This window comes from Lingula anatina, chromosome 1 (genome assembly GCF_051362555.1).
Source record: "Lingula anatina isolate TDL-2025a chromosome 1, LinAna3.0, whole genome shotgun sequence".
NCBI classification, from domain to species: domain Eukaryota; kingdom Metazoa; phylum Brachiopoda; class Lingulata; order Lingulida; family Lingulidae; genus Lingula; species Lingula anatina.
In genome coordinates, this window is record NC_141767.1 from 48,133,245 (window position 1) to 48,152,518 (window position 19,274).

At 34.3% G+C, this 19,274-nt stretch overlaps 3 protein-coding genes across 29 annotated transcripts in view; all 3 read right to left on the minus strand.

The window, feature by feature from the left end:
* LOC106172396 (uncharacterized) overlaps positions 1-7,917 on the minus strand; it is a 33,396-nt gene extending 25,479 nt beyond the window's left edge. For 24 of the 27 annotated variants that reach the window (XM_087001892.1, XM_087001885.1, XM_087001858.1 and 21 more), the window contains exon 1: positions 7,728-7,917. The gene's annotated coding sequence lies outside the window, so the exon portion shown is untranslated. Of the gene's footprint in view, positions 1-1,478; positions 1,656-7,727 lie in introns of those variants that run through there. The other 3 variants (XM_087001794.1, XM_087001829.1, XM_087001860.1) reach the window with 3 other exon arrangements.
* A 320-nt stretch (positions 7,918-8,237) lies between these two features.
* On the minus strand, positions 8,238-16,113 carry LOC106172650 (ruvB-like 2). The gene is made up of 15 exons (XM_013553446.2): positions 16,039-16,113; positions 15,303-15,357; positions 14,722-14,846; positions 14,215-14,287; positions 13,749-13,878; positions 13,522-13,588; positions 13,006-13,112; positions 12,373-12,466; positions 11,954-12,077; positions 11,557-11,651; positions 11,061-11,179; positions 10,574-10,693; positions 10,243-10,372; positions 9,892-10,006; positions 8,238-9,590 (listed from the first exon to the last, which is right to left on the minus strand). The coding sequence occupies exons 1-15, from the start codon at positions 16,045-16,047 to the stop codon at positions 9,559-9,561; spliced, it is 1,395 nt and encodes a 464-aa protein (XP_013408900.1). The 5' UTR covers positions 16,048-16,113; the 3' UTR covers positions 8,238-9,558.
* Positions 16,114-17,246: 1,133 nt separating this feature from the next.
* LOC106172365 (alpha-1,3-mannosyl-glycoprotein 4-beta-N-acetylglucosaminyltransferase-like protein MGAT4E) lies at positions 17,247-19,232 on the minus strand. Its single transcript, XM_013553031.2, has 2 exons — positions 18,672-19,232; positions 17,247-18,360 (listed from the first exon to the last, which is right to left on the minus strand). Exons 1-2 carry the CDS (start codon positions 18,898-18,900, stop codon positions 17,708-17,710), a joined length of 882 nt encoding a protein of 293 aa, XP_013408485.2. The 5' UTR covers positions 18,901-19,232; the 3' UTR covers positions 17,247-17,707.
* Positions 19,233-19,274: the final 42 nt, after the last annotated feature.

Here is a 19,274-nt window from a genome sequence, read left to right on the forward strand (position 1 = left end):
TTTTCTTCTTTGACTGTCAACTGGAGTAGAACAGACATAAACTCTAAAAGACAACAATTGGTGCTTTTCCTTTTAAAATTGGAGGTTAGACTAAGAAGTTCATGACTTCATGCTTTAAGATTTTTTCAGTGTTAACATATGTTCATAAAGGTTTGGGGATATGTTCATAGACTGAGTAGAAAAAGAACAAAAAGCATTGTTGGATCCTTAATTATTAAAAAAAATGAATTTTATTTTTCACTGTATTATATTTCTTTTCGTAAGACAGGCAACATATACTTCTAGTAAACAGAATGATAACATACCAAAATCATAACAACTGAATGACACATGAAATGGGCATAAAACCACACTTTTAAGGTTCACTTTTTCAAATATAACATTGCAAGAAAACTTACTAAATCCCTTTCAGCTTTCAAACTTACTTTGATTGTAACTTGGCTCACCCAATAAAGGGGCACTTTTGTCACACATACTACAGCAAATCTTATTAAAGCACCACCAGGACTGTACAGACAGACATTACACTTAACTGTTATGCAACCTGTGGGCTTATGATTATTATTAGGTGGTTGGTTTAAGGTGGGCACAATTGTTGTTATACATAACAGCCCAACAAGGTCCTCCATTTACAGATTGATTTGAAATAAGAGGACTTAAAGTGAGTAATCCTAAACCAATGTGTCTGGGATGATGAATCCTGTGGATCTCTACTTCCACCCCATACACATGTAGACTTTGATGCTAATCTGTTGCCAACATTTAGAAGCAGGCAAACATTCCTACTCCTGGTAGCTGCTGCTTCTGATACAGGAGAAAACTGGAATAATGTATTTTGTGGATGTCTTCCAGCTTTTGACTTTTAAGCCTGCACTTTGCAATCATTAACCCTTGTTTTAAGCAAACAAACATCCTGAAGTTGTTTCTTCAAGAAGAAAACATGGAATGATGTATCTTTATGCAATTCTTCCACATTTGTGACCTTCCCTTTGCAACCATTAAATCCTGTTTGTAAAAAATAAACATCCCAGAGTTACTCTTTAAAGACCAGTGGAGGGGGGGGGGGCAAAAGAAGGCGATAACTTACATCTTTTGACAATCAACATAACATCAGCAATCAACTCCACTTCTCAGCTACTTCACTTAGCAAAATATGTTTGAAAGCTTTTAGATACTACCTGGATGAAGAGGGAGCAGCTTGTAAATGAAACTGATAGAAGGTACAGAAGGTATATTTCCAAGCATTCAAACTGATAGCTTGCAATTGTACAAAGGAAACAAATTTGGGGATGATTACTTACAACTTAATAGAAACACCAGGACTCCAATTCAGTCTATAAACTTAAATCACACCCTATGTGATGACCTTGTATTTAAAACTCCATATAAGGTTATATAAACAAAGTGATAGGTCTACAAAAACTACAAAACAAACAGATGGCAATAAGTGGGCATGGGATTATAATAATACTCCTCACCTCGAAAAAATTCAAGCAAGCAATGACCCCACAAACTTGAGGCTATGGCAAAGTAATCTGTTCCCAGGCTGTTTGCATCAATGCAGAAGGTGCACCTATCCTATGCACAGGGCTGTAACTCAATCCTTTCACCAAAGTAAAGAGCTAGCACCTTAGATTAATCCACAGTGCCAAAATTAGATCAAGCTTCTGCCTGACCAAGGTGAGCAGATACACATCATGTTACTCCCAGGTTCAGTTCACATATATACTCAGATAAGAGGCAATCTTATTGTGTTCCTTTTAAACCTTGGTCCTCATTGCAATCAAACAGTAACTAGCTCAGCAATAATACAACCGATCTTATTTTGTCTGCACCTAAAAACTGAATATTCCCTGAATCCTACCATGTAGAACTGATATAACCACAATCAGAAGAAAATGTTGTAAAATCAGATTCAGCACATCAGAATGCATCCGAATATACCTGCAAGATTTGGTAATTGCATACTGCCCTCATTTTTTAGTCTGACATTCGCTTGCCTGACTTGATTTTCATACCTAATTGATAGCTGAGGATGATAGTTATATGAGCAAAATAGATCAGTTTAAAACATACCATGAACAGTATTTACTTAAAGAACATGGTATCACATGTATATAGCTTCCCCAAAAATGCAAAATCATTTTTCCTTATCTTAAGTCATCGTTTATTGATTAAAATGAGATTGGCCTCTTCTTGCTCTATTTTGTTTAAAGAACAGGTCAAATTCCTGTGTATTTTCCTTTTATCAAATTTCAAGGGTTATCACTAACTATGCAGCATATTTATTTGTCGAGGCCAAGTCAGAAATCAAATGCTATTGTATGTTTTAGGACTGCAGGTTCCAAAGCAAATATTACAGGGTGCATTGAGAGTGCAGTGTGCCCATTTGACCAGAAAACAAGGCTTGGTGTACCGAGTCTCACTTTTAGATATATTAGTTTCACATGAAGCTTTTTGATTTTTTTCAATAAAATTATTTCACCTCAACCTGAAAGCCTTATTAACCAATTGCTAATTTTCATCTTCGGAAATCAGAAAATAATTCAACAATATGCAATTACCAAAATGATTACAAACATGAATAGCAAACAACTACAAATAATTCCACTAAATGGGGGTTTGGTTACCTGTAACAAAACTCCAATGGAGTTGGCATGTTGTAAACTTAAGTCAACTAATTTCATTTACACTGGAATCCAGTTGAACAATGACTAATAGACAAGCTATTCCAACTGAACATTACGTTTCACAGGTGCACTTAATGGGAAACGGCCTGTGGGTGCCCATACCTTGGACATAGGGAGAGGAACAATCATACTGGACTTACTACAGATCAAACTATGAAATGAAGTACAGATGACTTAACTTACTATTCCAGAAATCCTATGAGAGAAATCAGGGATGGATTACACAATCTTGCTGAGCTGATAAGTGATATGCTTGAATTTTTGTTGGAATTGGAACAAATAAAAAGATGAAATTTATAAATTTATCTTATTTTAACAGCATTTATAAGATAACCTAAAAATAAACTGACATTAAATCCTATGGAGTCCAATTCTTTTTCAAGTGCCTTTGGTTTGACGAACCTATTGCTAAAGGGGCTGGGCTCTATTGTCACAACTGCTTAGGTAACTTTGCATGAGTGAATGGTGAGGGATAAGTCTACAGATATGATGTTGTATACGAACTTGAAGATTTCACTTGAAATATAGTGCAAGAGCTTTCACCCTTTCCTAGTCTGGATTTATCATTTTCAAAAGGTGCCTATGTGTCACTTGTGAATGCATATTACACATGTGGGATGCGAGGGAGGGGAAGAGTTGGAAATTAACATTGGGCAATATTCTTAAATACCAATCAACGTATAGAATCAAATAAAAGGCATCTTTTTCTTCATCAAAACATCCTTATTTTTCTCTGGATGATTTTAAAATACATTTCAGCTTATTTTGCAGATTATCTTATGGAAGTATATTTATAACCTAAGAAGCATGTCAACCCAGGAAGTGGCATCTCTAGGTATAAGCTGCTATTACCTGCACATTTCCTGACAGGTATCTTTGTGTGTGTGTGTGGGGGGGGGGGGGGTACCTAAGGCAAGGAGGACACACCTGTAGAACACGTAAGTGAAAGCATAGGGGTGTACCATGCAATCCTAGGTATGGATGTTTCTCATGCATAGAAGCACCCATGTCTAAATCATATAGGTGTTTCCCATTTCATCCATCATTAACTTGCAATAATTTGAAGTGCTCAATCACAACATATTCAATTTAAAATGTCAATTTAAAGAAGTGCCCCTCATCATCTTGTTCTAGATGACTTACATCTGCCACTCTTTGCCTTACTGCCTTACTGAGAATACTATTTCATGTTGCCCAGATTGAACTCAAAATATGTTGTTGATGCCAAGAAATATTAAGGGTCAACTTAACAGACTTTCAGTTCACATTTTTCAACTACTTCAAAGTTTCTTTTAGTATTTGTGATGTTTTTTTTTCTTTCAAAATGTCTGTACTATAAAACCCAACTCCTCTTTAGTTGCAACTGCATAGCTGTTCTCCAGTAAAGATGTCAAACAGACAGAGCACGATCTTTTTCAAAGATTTAACTCACCTTAGAAACTGTAAATGCTAGATAACATTTCAACAGGTCATTTTTGCTTTGGCTATAAAATTAATCATTTTGGAGACATTTAAATCTGCTTTAAATCAATGACAAATTGTAAGAAACACTGTATGAATATTCATATATTCTTTACCAAAAATAAGCTATCTTTGGCCACTGGCATATTTTCTTAAATCAAACAGCATTGTTCCCCCTCCTACATCCCAACCAAAAATTTCCATCTAAATGAAATTGTCAAGCTGTGTAGTACAGATCACGGCCAAACTACTCAGGTGACATTTGTGATAAATAATTGGGTTGTCACTGCACTTCTTTGTCCAAAGATTCTCCTGACATCATATACCACTACTCATTATACTTTATAAACTTTGAAACTATTTGAAACTTCAGTGCTCTGACTGATGGAAGTACTGAAATTTAAACTGTCTTCATTTTTTATCTGAGTATCATAACCTGGTTAAGGAGATTTTTTGCAAAATAGTCTAAATAGTTTTAACATATACTGATCTCAGATCTGATCTGTTCTCTCCCTTCCTGTAACATCCCCCTCACCACCACCACACATCTTCATTCCCTTTTTCAACCATCTGGAATGTATTTTTCAGGCTTTTGTATACCCACTTTCAACAAATCTGATCTCATTTTCATCATCAAGTTGAATATGTTTAGTCTCCCCCTCAAAACATAATAAGATAACACTTTATAAGAGACTGTGCTGTTTGAGTTTTACAAACTAGATCCACATCTTAGGCTTGAAGTCATGCATTTTTAAAACAATATGGGATATCTTATCATAAAAAGTAAAATTCATTAATAAGGTAAGAAGATCATGATTGATAGTGGTTTATTTTTTTTTTTTTTCAATTTAGAAAATATCTGGAAGAGATAGTACAGCCAACAAGCCAAACTAGGTTGAATGTTTAACCTTAGAGATTATGTAGGTGATATCAGTGGATTTCCTGAAAGCCTGTGACAGGAAGAGGAACCACCAGTGGCTACATAATACTGTACTCAACATTTGGTCATCTCGCAAACTGGCCATACTGACAACCCCCTCCCCTTCTTACACATCTGCAAAATGGCAAAACCAAGGAGTCCTATACAACTCCTTGGGCAAACTAATTCTAAGACTAGACTTCCTGATACCAATTTTATTTATATCCAAAGGATTAACTACATATCTCACAACTGGCCTTCTCAATCAAAAACTTCTTAATACACTCTATAATACCTCAGAATACACAACTGACACAAACATGAGTGAACATCACACCTGCTAGTCTATCTTAACGAGAGCCCAACAACTTACCTGGATTTTGTAGAGATATATTTTCTACCTTAGTCTACTCCAAATAAAAGGAAACCTAGACGTGCCTGGAATATTTTTGGTTTGTAACACTATAACACATCTAAGGGAATCCAAAAACAGTCCATCTGGATTTCTTGGGATCTATATATGCAATATGAATCAATATGAACCAAACAGGTTCAAGAAAGTCCACATATAACCCCTGAAAATTGGCAGAATGAGGAAGTGAACAGTGTCAAAGGCTACTGGGCCACTTACTGTATTTTGTCCCAAAATAATAGAGGCATGCAAATTTCCAATTTCTCTTTTGCTCTATCAGTCCACTTACTGCATTATATGCAGAGGGCTAAATTACAAGACGAAGACGTGCAGTGTCTGTGTAAATCTTTAAAAAAAACTCAATGTAAACCCAATCTTCCTCTTTAACAGACTTTTACACCAATGCCACTCTTAACTCAAGTGCATGCATGATTGAAAGCATCATCTGAAGCCATACAGATATCTAACAATATTTGATCCATTTTTCCTGAAAACTTACTGATACTGGAGTCAACTTCACAAGAAGCCAGATACTTCCTGTTCCTCTTCCACAGACAGTTTATCACCATTAAATAGCAATGATGGCATACCTACTGAACTTTTTCAGTAGACTTAATGAACTTCTGCATGCTAGGAGCCCATGTAACTAGTCTGATGACTACAATTTGTTTTTTTTTTTATTCTGAAGGAATAACAAATGCCAAACTGAACAGTTTTTGTTTATTTTAAAGGTGAATATCAAATCTATACTACTTGGGTATCTTTTTTCCTTTCAGTTAATACTCCCTTGGTAGATTATCTCTTGAGCACATGCCATGACAAAATCATACAAATTCACAATCATTCTGCAGCTAACGGCAATATGCAAGTCAAATACCCATGCTAAAATTTCACTTATGCATAGATATATAGAGAACACCAAACCAATTTCACTGATAGTGTTTAAAATAATGATATACTAAGACAAGGATAAGTCAATTACTGTAAAGGTACAGGGGGGAGGGAAGGGTAAGCCAGTTTACATTTCAGGTATATTCAACCATGCTCACTTCAATTGTACATAGACTGACAGGCAGCTATGCCACCCAAACATGCCCAAGAGACCCCAACCCCTCCTCTCTAAATCCTACCTCAAATGTTAGACAAGCTGTTCATCTGTTGACATCGGAGTTAGAGTTAGTGCTACTGTACTACACTTTATAGAATGAACATACCTTTATAGACCCACATATAAACTGCTTAAGTAACATGTCCTAAGTGCAAGCTATATATATATATATATATATATATACTTTTTGACTAATATGAACTAGCAAGGCACAGCTAGGACCTAGGTAAATGGAATGACCAAATTGCATATATTTTGTCATGTTATATGACATGTAGTATCAATATTAAATGCAAAGACAGTACAGTGCATAACGCTCAAGTCATATCTGAGGTATATAATCATGTATACTGGCACATATAGTTACATATTACACAAAAGAAACATATGTACTGGTCAAGCAAAAAAAAGTTATAGGTGGCATACAGTAAACTAAATATTAATCATTTCTCGACACTTTATGAAACACAACATCAGTGGTGCATAATACAAAAACAAGCTGCATATTTTTATCAGATGAAATTTCTTGCCGCCTCATGTACAAGATTAATTTACTCAGATGTTCAGACAAGTGCATCTGCATGAAGACAAGCACTTGTTTAACTCACTATTTCAAGAATAACTAGACTATGACCTCATCTGAAATATGCCAAGACATGTCTTTCTTTGTGCCCTCAATTTAGTCGTATGAATTTGGAGTCGATTCGGATCCTATACACATAATATTACGGCAAACACAGGTAAAGAAACGGACACACATTTTCTGGGCGGGGCTATTGTTGGGCCTCATACCATTCATTCGAAATGTAAACATTGACCGCATAGTAGGAATGTAAAACAACGAAGCATAGCCAGATTTTAAAACATAGATTGGTCGTTGTAAAGAACGTCTAAGAGCTACTTTATGCACAAGTTTAAGGTATCTAATGCTTTCTTACATAGCAAGCCCCAAGTTATTAAAAGCCCACGAACCGGCTATGAAGGCAGCCATATTGGGTAAGCCTTGAAGATCTCACTGCGCTTCTAACTTACGATAAGTTACCAACTTAAAATCAAAATGCGATTTTCTCGAAATTGCACAGGACAATGCATTTACCCCTTATATTTGTACTTGTATTATACAGACACTATACTTACTTCCAATGTGTAGAAATAGGCTCGATTTTCCCTTCCCAACAGAGTCAGAGGCGAAGTATCAAGCTCGGACGAGAGGTGGACCTTATTCTTAGTGACGTAACGCGCTCCATCTGATTGGTCGAAAGTGTAAGTGATTGGCAATGCGCTTCAGAATGCCCAGACAAGTGCTGTAGTTTTAAGTTCACAAATATACATTTAAATGGCAAATAAATGCAAGGGTTTTTAATTTTATATTCATTCCATAGACAATAGTAATTTTCAATGTTATAATTTTTTTCTTTGTGCGTCACTATGCGTATTGCGGGTAAAGCTTTCTTCTTCACTGCAGTAGCCCAAGCATGTGCTTATATGGTAATATCATGTTACTTGATAGGATTCCTACAGGAAAGCATTACTACCAGCATATTTAGAACTCATAGCTGGGTTATCAAATACTGCTCAGGCCTACTTTCTACAAAGATTGCCACAACCACTTCAGTGTGCAATTTCTTGCTAAAAGATGCATCAAAATCAACTTTTATCTGTTCAAATTTATTTCAAACTGCTCAAAATATTCAAACATGTATAATGCATTTTAGATTCATCTGGTGCTAATAAGCAATCTGACGTTTATAAAAGGTTAAGGGGTATATCTGTAGGAAAGTACATGTTTTACTGTGACAGCCACTACATTAAAACAGAAAACTGGTCTGGCACTTGTGTAAAAGACCAAGGAAAGACTTGAGCACTATTTTTAGGCCACTTAATGAATTTTAATTCTTTAAAAATATCAGCATTTGCTAACAAAACAAACAAAAAAAACAAACAAACAAACAAACAAACAAAAAAAAGAAGTATGTCAAGCAAATATAATGCTCATTCCTCTAAGAGAAAATAATAATTATGGTATGACTTCTCCTAATGCACTGTTCTGCTACAAATATAACATCCAGGTATTAGCATCAGTGAGTGATGTAATCTGGTCTAAGTTACATGGGAAAAAAACTATGCTCAAGCTCAGGACAAGTGAAATATATAATCTGTTTTCCATCCAACCCAGTTTATTTGGGGTCAGTAGGTTATAGCATATAAACCAGATGAGAAGAGAAAATACTTCATTAACAACACGCAGATATAAAGATTCCTTTGCTGCTACTATAAAATAACCATAAGAAATATGAATCATTCATGAATCATTAAGTCACAAATTTCTTTTGACGGAATATGGAATTCATTGCCATTCAAGCAAAATTATATTTGGTAAAAGATCAAATGAAGTTTCTTAAAATGGTATCATTGCCTCAAAACAAACGTGCAATTTGCATCAAAATAATTTTTTTATGACAAAACAGATATAAACATATGTTTTTACATTTCGTTTGTCTATCATTTACACTACTTGTTATACAACCAATACATCCAGTCAAAACAGAGCCAACCTTGCACTGTTTCTTCACCTAATTTGCTCCACACATCATCAGATAAACCTATCTTTATAATAAAAAGCTATATACAAAAATATAAACAAAACCACACTGCTACTCTATGTCTCATAATACAACATTATGATAATAATCTCTGCAAATGCTTTCTGTGTGGAATGCCAGTGTTCATTCCCTTCCTCTATACAGTGTTAACATATTAGCAGTGAAGGTGGCAATGTGGGATGGTGGTGTATAAAGCTGTTGTAATTTTGTGGTAACTAGGATCCACTGCCAAGAATACATTCTGATGCACCTTGCTGCTGTCTGTCTGTCAGAAGTTCTCCTTCTTTGGCCAAGCATCTTGTGAAAGAGCACACCTGAGCTAATTAATCACCTGGAATATTGGCTGATATGTGTGGGAGGTTTCATTAACTAGTCTCCATCTGCTCAGTGTCGACACCTATTGGGAAGAGCCAGAAAAGTTATCATGGTTAGTGAGACACCTATTGGTAGAAAACAAAACTAACACAGGCAATTAAAACTGCTAACATGTAGTACAATTTAAATATTTGCAGATGGCTGTAAATGGTCATTACATATTGCACTAAAGACTGTGGCTTGTATCTTTATAGTTTTGATAATATTGTGCAATTCTTAATTTCTTCATTTATTTATATCGTTTAAAAATTATACAAGTTCTCTCATAATGTTATGCATTTTCTATTTCAATAAAAAATATTATACAAGGTTTAAATACTAGCCTAATTCATTGAACATGAATTCTTGCTGGTATTCCTTAAGGAACTGTGTAGAGCGAGACTCATCCATAAATAAGGAATATACTCGTTTGATGTCATCCACACTGACTTCAGTGCCCTAGTTAAAAAAATGAAGATGACACTTTAAGTATAATTGCTGTATTTGATGTGAGGTTAAACAATTATTCTCCTTTTTTTGATTCAAAAACAGTCTCCTGACATCACAGAAAATTGAAGTCTACAAATACTTTTTGATTTTATTTATTTAGGTGACCTGTGATAAATTAACATTTGTTCTCATAAACTTAACAAAGACAGCAGAAAGAGTATTTATTCTGGCACAAAAAGTAATACCTTCCTTTTCCTACTGACAAGAGCGGCAGCAGTAATGATCTGTATGGAATATCTCAGAGAAGTCTCCATCCCAATTCTTGTTAGAACTGTTAATGCATCTTCAGTCATCTCAACATCTTCTTCTTCACACCTGCATCATAACAAAATAATTATCATGACAAATTGTTAGAAATGTGAACTGTTCTAATTTTACATCAAAGATATCTGTTTCAACTTCCAAGACAGGCCTATAAGATGTTTCTGTTTAAAATCTAATGATTTGTTCACAATATTGTGAAGAGTAACTAAAGCCATTTTGAAGCTTCTTGCCATTCAACTTGACAGCACTTACCGGATTTTTAAAATTTGTTTGATTTCTTTTTCTTCATAAGGTGATGTTGAAATGATAAGCAGACGGTCCAGCAAGTCAATAGGAATGCCATGAGGGCTCATGTAGTTTGTACCCCGAATTCTAAAAGATGAAGATATATATATATATATATATATATATATATATATATATATATATATATATATATATATATATATATTACAGAGGCAGAAAATATAATGCTTCCAGGTTTAAAATCAATCAGAAAGATGCTGCATAGATGTAGTATTATGCGAGAAAATACAGACATGAACTAAGATGCACAGTTTTTTTTCAAATGCATAAAATAGAGATAAAAATTCTGTAAAAAAATCAAATACACCAACCATCTAATACAGCCTATGTAACAACACAATATTTTCAATAATAGTTGTGACTTTTTGATATTTGACAGTAAACAGTTTATCAAGCTTATCATACTCAAAATACTACTAGCAATAATTCTCACCTAGTGATGCCTCTATTGGTTGCCATAATCAACACAGGGGCCATGTCACTTTCTAAGGCACGGTTTAGGAAGGAGAAACACTCAATGTCTAACATATGAACTTCATCAATAAAAAGAACCTAAAATATATAAAGCAATAATTATAAAACTATGACTCATTTGGTTAAATATGTTCTTAAGAAATAACTTAGGACACTTTAGGACTGGAAACCTTGTTACAGTTATTGAGTTAGGCAATATTCATGTATGTCAGCTAATACCAAGATAAAAACATTCACTTGACAAAATTTGCTTGATATAGAGAAAAATCATTTGAACCCTAAGGTGCAGGTGGCACAAAATCTATTGTACAACTTTAAAAAAATTGCACATTTGTAAAGGATTTGCAAGATAAATCATTTAAAAAAAAACAATATACCAACAAAGCAAATGGAAATGTGCATGTGTACATCAATACCAAATACTGACTGCACTAAAAATGTTATTAAGTACTCACTCCTGGAACAATCTCAGCTTTGCCTTCCTCTCTCCATTCTGCTACTTTAGCATTGATCTGTTCTCGTACTTCAGTCTTTATTTCACCAGTGTCACCTAAAAACAAAATTATCCAATCAAGATGATTTTTTTCTTTTTCTTTTACAATCTGTCATTATTATTAATTATATTAATTAAAAAGTTTATCATCCATTAAATTCAGAAGATTTCTGGTTGATTAAACAAATGTCCAAATCTCCTTCAGTAAAAAAAGTCACTGACATTTTCATTTCAATCTTATGAATTAATCAACACCATTTAGAACATGAAAATTACCTCAAACCACAGAAACTGCTTACAAATTCAACAGATAACAAAGCATTTAAAATTACATCAAGATGTGCATATCATGAAATTACCAGAGAATAAAGCAAGGAAGCCTTGTGTTCTACTGTTAATTACATCAATTTCATGTAAAGTTACAGTGTGCACCACTTCTTTCCTTTTTTGCAGTTCGCCCTCTGGACACTGGACAAATTTGGTCTGAAATTTCAAGATAAATCATAAAATGGAACCCTTACACATATCACTGCCCTGAAAGTATTCACAAACCTAAAACAAGGACAGCGATTAATTTTTTAAAAAGCTTATTCATTAGCTCATATAACTATGATAAATTCTTAAGTAAGAAAATTTACTAAGGCAGGACTTGACAAGCCCTGTTAACTTAATCAATAATATCTATACTTTGGTGCTTGAGCTTTTACATATTGCTTTGAGTTATTTTTTTCAAAAAATCAAAATTTAAAAAACTGCTTTTTGCTTTTTTTTTACCAACCTGAGGTCCCATGGCATCATAGTCTCTAGCTCTGGTAAAAGACCTGCCCAGTCTTGTAATCTTGCCTGTGGCTTTGTCAATTGTTATTATATCACTAGAAGAAAAAGGTATAACATGATGTACATCTTAATTCATAAGTTTCAAACAAGTGAAAAGTTATTGTTATCACCTTAAAATGTGAGCAAATATCACTGAATCCCTGTGTAATGTGAGTCAATCATGTGTATAATATAATACTCTGCATCTTTCAACATTTTGTCTCTCTTTACAAGGTAATTCAAGTTTCAAAATTATATCACTGTGTCTTGATGACTTCATAACTACTGACATCAATGAAAATAAGGACAAAACTCTTAATGCTGGGAATGTTGTCTTAGACAGCAATACATAAATGTTACATAAAAAACATGGTGAATATGTGCTGTTCTGCAAAGACTGTACTTTTAATAACTTTAAAGAAAGCAAGCAAAAAAAAATTTGTGGATTACTTCTGTAAGCTTTAACTAGTTGCACTTGCTAGTCTATAGTTATTTTTGACCCCACCAAATGCCACAAAACCTTGTTTAATCTCATGCTTAGTTGTGAGATTTTTGGCTGTCTCAAATGATATATATTTTTTCACAAGTTACATACCCTGCTTGTACTTTTTCTTTGGTGAGAGATTCAATCATTTTCTGTCCAAGATCATAGATAGTTTCCATTTCTGTAGTTTTCAAAGTTAGCTTTCCAACTTTGGCTCCCTGTTAAAAAAAGGTTTTACTATAAAAACTAAGGCAAATTTTCCTTTTATACATTTATATTATGTAGATACCCAGCAATGTTCGAACTAAAATATCATAATCAAGTGTCAAACAATGATTCACAAAGAAAAGAAACGGGTTAATGAGGAAAAGACTAAAATAAGCAAAGAAAACGACATAGACTTCATGTTTTTTTAAATACATAATAGTAAAAAAGCAAAAGATTATGTAGAGTTTACTTCAAAGGCTTCAAGTTAAATAAACATTAAATATGAATTATTTTGTTGGACTGTGTCAAAGTAAGACAAATTCTTTAATTCTCAAATCATGTATAGGCTACAACATTAGGGTTTATGTTCTATCCCATTAGTGCAAAAATTGTCCATTATTCCCTGACTTAGAAACTTACCGTGCCAGTAGCAGGCCTGTCTATCTGTATTTCAACAACTTCACCTTCTATGATCTCTGTTTCTTCCCTAAAAAAAGAAGGAAATAAAACATGTTTGATCAACACCAAGATGTGCTAATTATTTATACTTTTAATTCTACTGTTTACGCACAATGTATTTCAATTCTTCTAAATTACCAAAAATTACATTAAGCATATTGTTAAACCATACATCTTCTGATACTTACTTGATTCTAACTCCTATAGATTTTCTAAATGCTTGAGTCAGAGCTTCTGTCTTCCCCATCTCTAGTGAAAATATTTCACTTCCAGCCATTGCTGTAAAAGGGGTGTCTTGACCTAGAGCTTGTGCCATACCTTTTTAAATGACAATAAATAATAGCTTAAATTCCAAAAAAATGTAGAATAAAATCAATTAATAATAGTAACAACTAGCCATGAACAGTTAGAGATAAATAACATACATGGAACAAATAATACACAAGTAGCTATATGTCAATACTTGTGCCTGTATCACACCAAATTCTCATTTAATCATTATTTTTTTTAATCAACAAAACAATACCCAAATACCCTTCTCTCAAAATTCTACAGATGTTGTAAAAGTTTGAGCTATTACTCCTCTCATGACATCTGCTACAATGTGATTAATCCACCCACAATAAATAGAGGTTTTTAAAAATGTTATCTTACCCATGGCTATGGCAGTTTTTCCTGTCCCAGGCTGCCCAGCTATCAAGATAGCTCTGCCAGCTATTTTACCTTCCTGTAATAATACAATGGTCTTTAAAATACTAAGTGTCATGGTTTCAAATTACTGTTAAAAAGTAATCCAATATCTTGCCAAGGGATTCTTTCTCCTACTAAGCATATAATTATGACCAAATGAACCACTATACTTAATACAATATGCCATTTTAGAAGAAAAAAAACAACTGTTTCTGCCTAATGGTAGTTTTTTACAACAGTATACTTTTGCAATCATAGATAAGTAAAGGTGTTTGTGTAAAGCAAGAAATAAAATGCATCTGATTAAGTGGACGAGCAAGGAAGAGAGAGAGCAAGTGAAGGAGTGGGTGGTTTGGTGAGCAGAGTTAAACCAAACTAATGCATCCCGTCTTTCAGATGGAAACAAAAGAAAAGGACCAAAATGTTAAAAAGTAAGATATACAAAAACTGGGTAAAGCAGCTGGTAGCAACCTTGATCATCTCCAGTATAACTCCTGCTGCTCTCCTAGCAGCAGTTTGTCCCACCATCCCCTGAGACACCTGCCTGGCCTCCAATGCATCATCAAGACCGAGACCACGGATGTGGGAGTGGGCACCTTGTTAATAAATGAGCATTATCTCAGATATGGTTACTATACTTGTGGTTTGAACTGCCACAAATAAAAATTGACTAAATAAATATGTCTGCCACAAAATGTCAAAGTAATCAAGCATAAGTAGTAAGTTGCCTTTAGATTTTGTGTAACTTACTTGGATCTTTTTATAGCAAAGTTACATTGTTTTTTTTTTCAAGACATTTTATACTTCTCTGTATTTAATAATTACTTTTTGAATTTTGAAGAGTTAAACTAAATAAGAACATTATAATAAAAAATAAGAAAGGAGGGTCTGTTTCAGTTACCTTGACTACCAGGCTTTTATTCAGACAAATTGCTTTCTTGACTTACTACCAAATTCAAACCAAATGCCGATTAGGACTTTTTTCTTATTGTGATGGTGATCTTAATTCAACAGACTTGTATATATTTTCACAAAGGTCCTAAGTTGCTTACCAATCCGCTCAATCCTTGTCACCTCTCTAACTTCTTGTACTTTCTGTGCCGCTGCCTGAAGTATATAAAGAAAATGTACTTGAAATGTGTAAAATCAAGGGAATCACTATAGTAACTAAAGAACAGACTTAAGAAAACCATTCTACTGAACTAATATTTAAACAATTCAAAAGTTTATATTCTTTTTACAAGGGGTGTGCAGTCCCCCAACACCACCCCAACACCCATTAATAAACGCAGCTTAACACAGAATAATACATTGTTTATCCAGAATCACACATAATATGAACTGCAGAGGCATTAAAAGAGTTTCAGTTTTATTATAAAAATGTAACACTATTTATAACTGTTCTTGCCAATATACGAAGCCAAAGGGGGGGGGCAATTTAATCGTAAATTTGTATAATTTTGTTTTTAAATTGGGTCAAATTTTAAAATATTAACGTTAAATCCAAGCATTAAATATTTCTGTCGACTAGTTAAAATTCAAAACATCCAAATGTAAACGGTTTATTCCACATGCATGCCAGAATGTAGTCAAGGAAACATTTTCATCACGCTACCTAACCGGCTTCTGTTGTTTTATCTTACCATATAAGACGGTCGAGTGAACGAAAACTAGAAAATATAACGTGAACAATATCTATATTAAGTCCCATTAACAGAAAGACAGCTAGAGTAGCGAAAAGCATTATTACAAAGAACTGGGATGAACATGTGCGAAAGCGTCACTTACCGCCGCCATGTTGATGTAAGACACGAGAACATACGAGATTAGGTTTAAATTGGCGAGATTTCGCGCCTCAGTTCTTATTCACGAGACGTGTGTGCTGGTAGGCCTATTGTTCCCGACTTTTTGACGTCAAAGGCTTTACGTGTTGATATTAAAAAAAAGAAACATATCGTTTGTTAAATATTATGAACTGCTGTTAACGATTCAAAATAAATGAAATGCCTATCCATTTCTGGGGTCATTCAACAAAAAAGTGAACACCGTCCTGTCAGTGAAGCACACATTATAATGTACGTTAATTATCTGCATGCAATTTCGACTTTCGCAGTTTCCTTTTATATAGTACCTCTCAAAAATTAAATGTTATCAAAATTTGACATCTAATATTTAGATCTAAAAAAAATATTACTCAAAATGTATGAGTGACTGTTAATTTGTCTATTTTTATTTATATTATTATTCTTTATATTGTTAACTTTTTTTTTCTATTTTATAAATCATTTAACTATTTATTCATTCATTCATTCATTCATTTGTGGAACGCCCCAGATGGGACCTAAAATGGGGGAGGGGGGGCTTTCCGCAAAAGATATTCATTTTTTTTTTTAATTAAAATTAAATTACAGGCATATACAGGTATGTCAACATTTGTTCATATATACCATTTTATGAAATTTTTCAAAAGTATGCCCCTTTTCAGTTGATTTAAAAGGGCAAATACCAGTACTGATCACATCGCACTTTAAACTCTTTATTCAGTTGTTACCACCCCTCTTTATCAGAAGCAGGGGATCTGTTGAAGGGGTCCTCGGCGACAGCTCCAGGTTCCTTCGGTGGGGCTCTATGGACGAGTACGAGGGACTCAATGTGGAGACCCTGGGCCGGGCCCTTTGCAGGGAGCCTAGGCTTTTTTCCTCTTTTGTGCATTTTGAACCTCCCCCCCCCCCCTTTTATTGTATTGAACTTTTGGTGCCCCCTTGAAAATAATTTTGAGCCAACTTATTTTTTATTTGGCAGTTGTCAGTAGAATATACATTGAACATATCAGAGTTGTACCCTGTAATTACTGAACAATCTTTGCAAGACTTAATTGCCTGACACCCACCTGCTCTCCCTTGTAAGTCCGCAAAGCCAATGGTTTGCAGGGAGTACTGATGTTAATATCTATCACAAATCATGTTAATAATTAATAATTTTATGTAGGATGAATGCAACTTTTGAAATTTCTTTAAAATATATACTGGAATTAAAACTGACAGTAATTTTGAAAACAAACAAACAATTAAAGAACTTTTGAAAGGCTTATTCCACACTCAGCAAATGCAACTTTTGTGCAAAACAAAAAACCAATTTTTTCAGAGTATTTTACTAATTTCAAAGCATTTCAACAGAGAATATTAATGTAGAAATGTTGCCTTATTTACTGACAAAACCTGAATTTTGGCCAAATTTGCAAAGATCAGGGAGCTGCAAACCAGTTTTCGTAGCTTCATTTCCAAAATGCAAGATTGCATAAAACCAATAAGATCCTATAGAATCCTGTATGAAATTGGGCCAATTTCACATAGAATCCTATTGGATCTTATAGGATCCTATAGGACCTTTTCGTAAGGGCTTTTTAATGAAAATAGAAGTGAAAAAAAGAATATTTGCAGAATTCATAGTTTGCAGCTCAGGTTGCCGATGCACCAATCAAGTTTTCTTCAAGTTGATACTGAAATAAGTTCCTTTTTCGTACACCAGTGCTTTTTGCATTTCCTCTTATATCTACAAATAGTTCAACCAAGGCTTCAGGGGGCAGCTTTTGATGAAATATCCACAAGTAGTTCAACAGTTTATGCAGATCATGGTAATGATAAAACCTTCCTGCAAGTTTTAACTGTGAAAACTGCAGCATCATCCAAGGTAGTTTTGAGTAAAACTCTACGTCCATTTTCATAGTGAAAACAAAACCTGGTGAACAAGTTACATTATATTCAAGAAATAAGAAATACTTTGAAAATATAAATCTCTGAGCAAACATTATTAACATGCCATAGTCAATATTATCCTTTTGCCATGATTCTAGAGTGGAAGTGGCATTTGTGTCAGAAGGATTTGTTCTGTATATAACCTGTAAGAATCCACTGCTCATATAGGTTGGAAACATTGATATGATTTCCTTTAATATTTGAAAATTGCTGCTTTGGTCCACTGACAGAAATATGAGAACAACTGTTTCCATTTGATCTTTTTCTGTGGTCTCCTCTATCAGTGAATTTATTGTTCTCATAATTTTATCTTTGCCATCTTTTTCATTCATCAGGATGCCAATAGTCTGAAAACCTGAAGTAAAAAGAAAATATATCAAACATGGTGAATAAAACCTAAACATTTAGAAGACAAATTTTCACTCTGTAAAAAATTGTATTAACATTTCACAAGTATTGCATTTCAGGTCCCTAGTAAATAAGAAAGAATTTTTTTCTTCTTTTATCATTATTTCGTGACATTTTATTATTTTATTTATTTATTTTTGTTGTTGGGGGGGGGGGTGCTCATGTTTGTTGATGTCGCATAGATTGACAATATGTACTGGTGTTAGGTAACGTAATTCAAAACATTACAGTCCAACGTAAGAAACACGTGTTCCTCACCTTTAATAGCCCTCTGCCTGCCAACCACTTGGAGTTTTGCGCTGTGGCTCCAGTAAGACAAAGGAAGAACCACGGTGCCGCTAGGAATGGGTCCCTCACGGGCAAAATTCCCATTAGTTTTTTCCCATTTAAAGTAGTATCTCCGGAGTAAATTCAACATCCATATTACATAGAGTGTAGCCACTGTCACAAAAAACATCGATATTTTCTTCATTTTTTGCAAGTGCATCCTACCGCATATCTAATGCATTTTTGTTGTGGTGGAATTATGATTGAAACCATGAACAGCTTAACGTTCCTTCTTTCTCTTCACTGTGTTTAACACAAACTTGCCAGGGGCGGATTTAGGCCGTCTTCTGGGTCTTCCGGAAGACGGTCAGATTTTCAAGTTTACATTGACGGGTATCTATTTTTTTCTGTCGGAAGACGGTCAAATATGGAGGTTGGATCAACAAAGATAATTTGGAAGACTGTCAGAAAATATCTCTGGATCCGCCCCTGCTTGCTACCTCCTACATTTAATCTCCTCGCTTTAACCCGTTGTTTATTACACCTGAGACGCAACACCTGTGAAAGGAGGACAGAAATGGTACTTCCGTTGTC

What these genes read in the sequence shown, in the direction of transcription:
- LOC106172650 (XM_013553446.2), bottom strand. An exon ending in TCTATAGGAGTTAGAATCAA is followed by an intron (nt 13,589 to 13,748) that starts GTAAGTATCAGA and finishes TTCTTTTTTTAG; the next exon opens with GGAAGAAACAGAGATCATAG. An exon ending in AAGCTGAGATTGTTCCAGGA is followed by an intron (nt 11,180 to 11,556) that starts GTGAGTACTTAA and finishes TATATATTTTAG; the next exon opens with GTTCTTTTTATTGATGAAGT.
- LOC106172365 (XM_013553031.2), bottom strand. Translation starts at nt 18,900, where the DNA reads ATGCACTTGCAAAAAATGAAGAAAATATCGATGTTTTTTGTGACAGTG. An exon ending in CAGGCAGAGGGCTATTAAAG is followed by an intron (nt 18,361 to 18,671) that starts GTGAGGAACACG and finishes TTTTTACTTCAG; the next exon opens with GTTTTCAGACTATTGGCATC.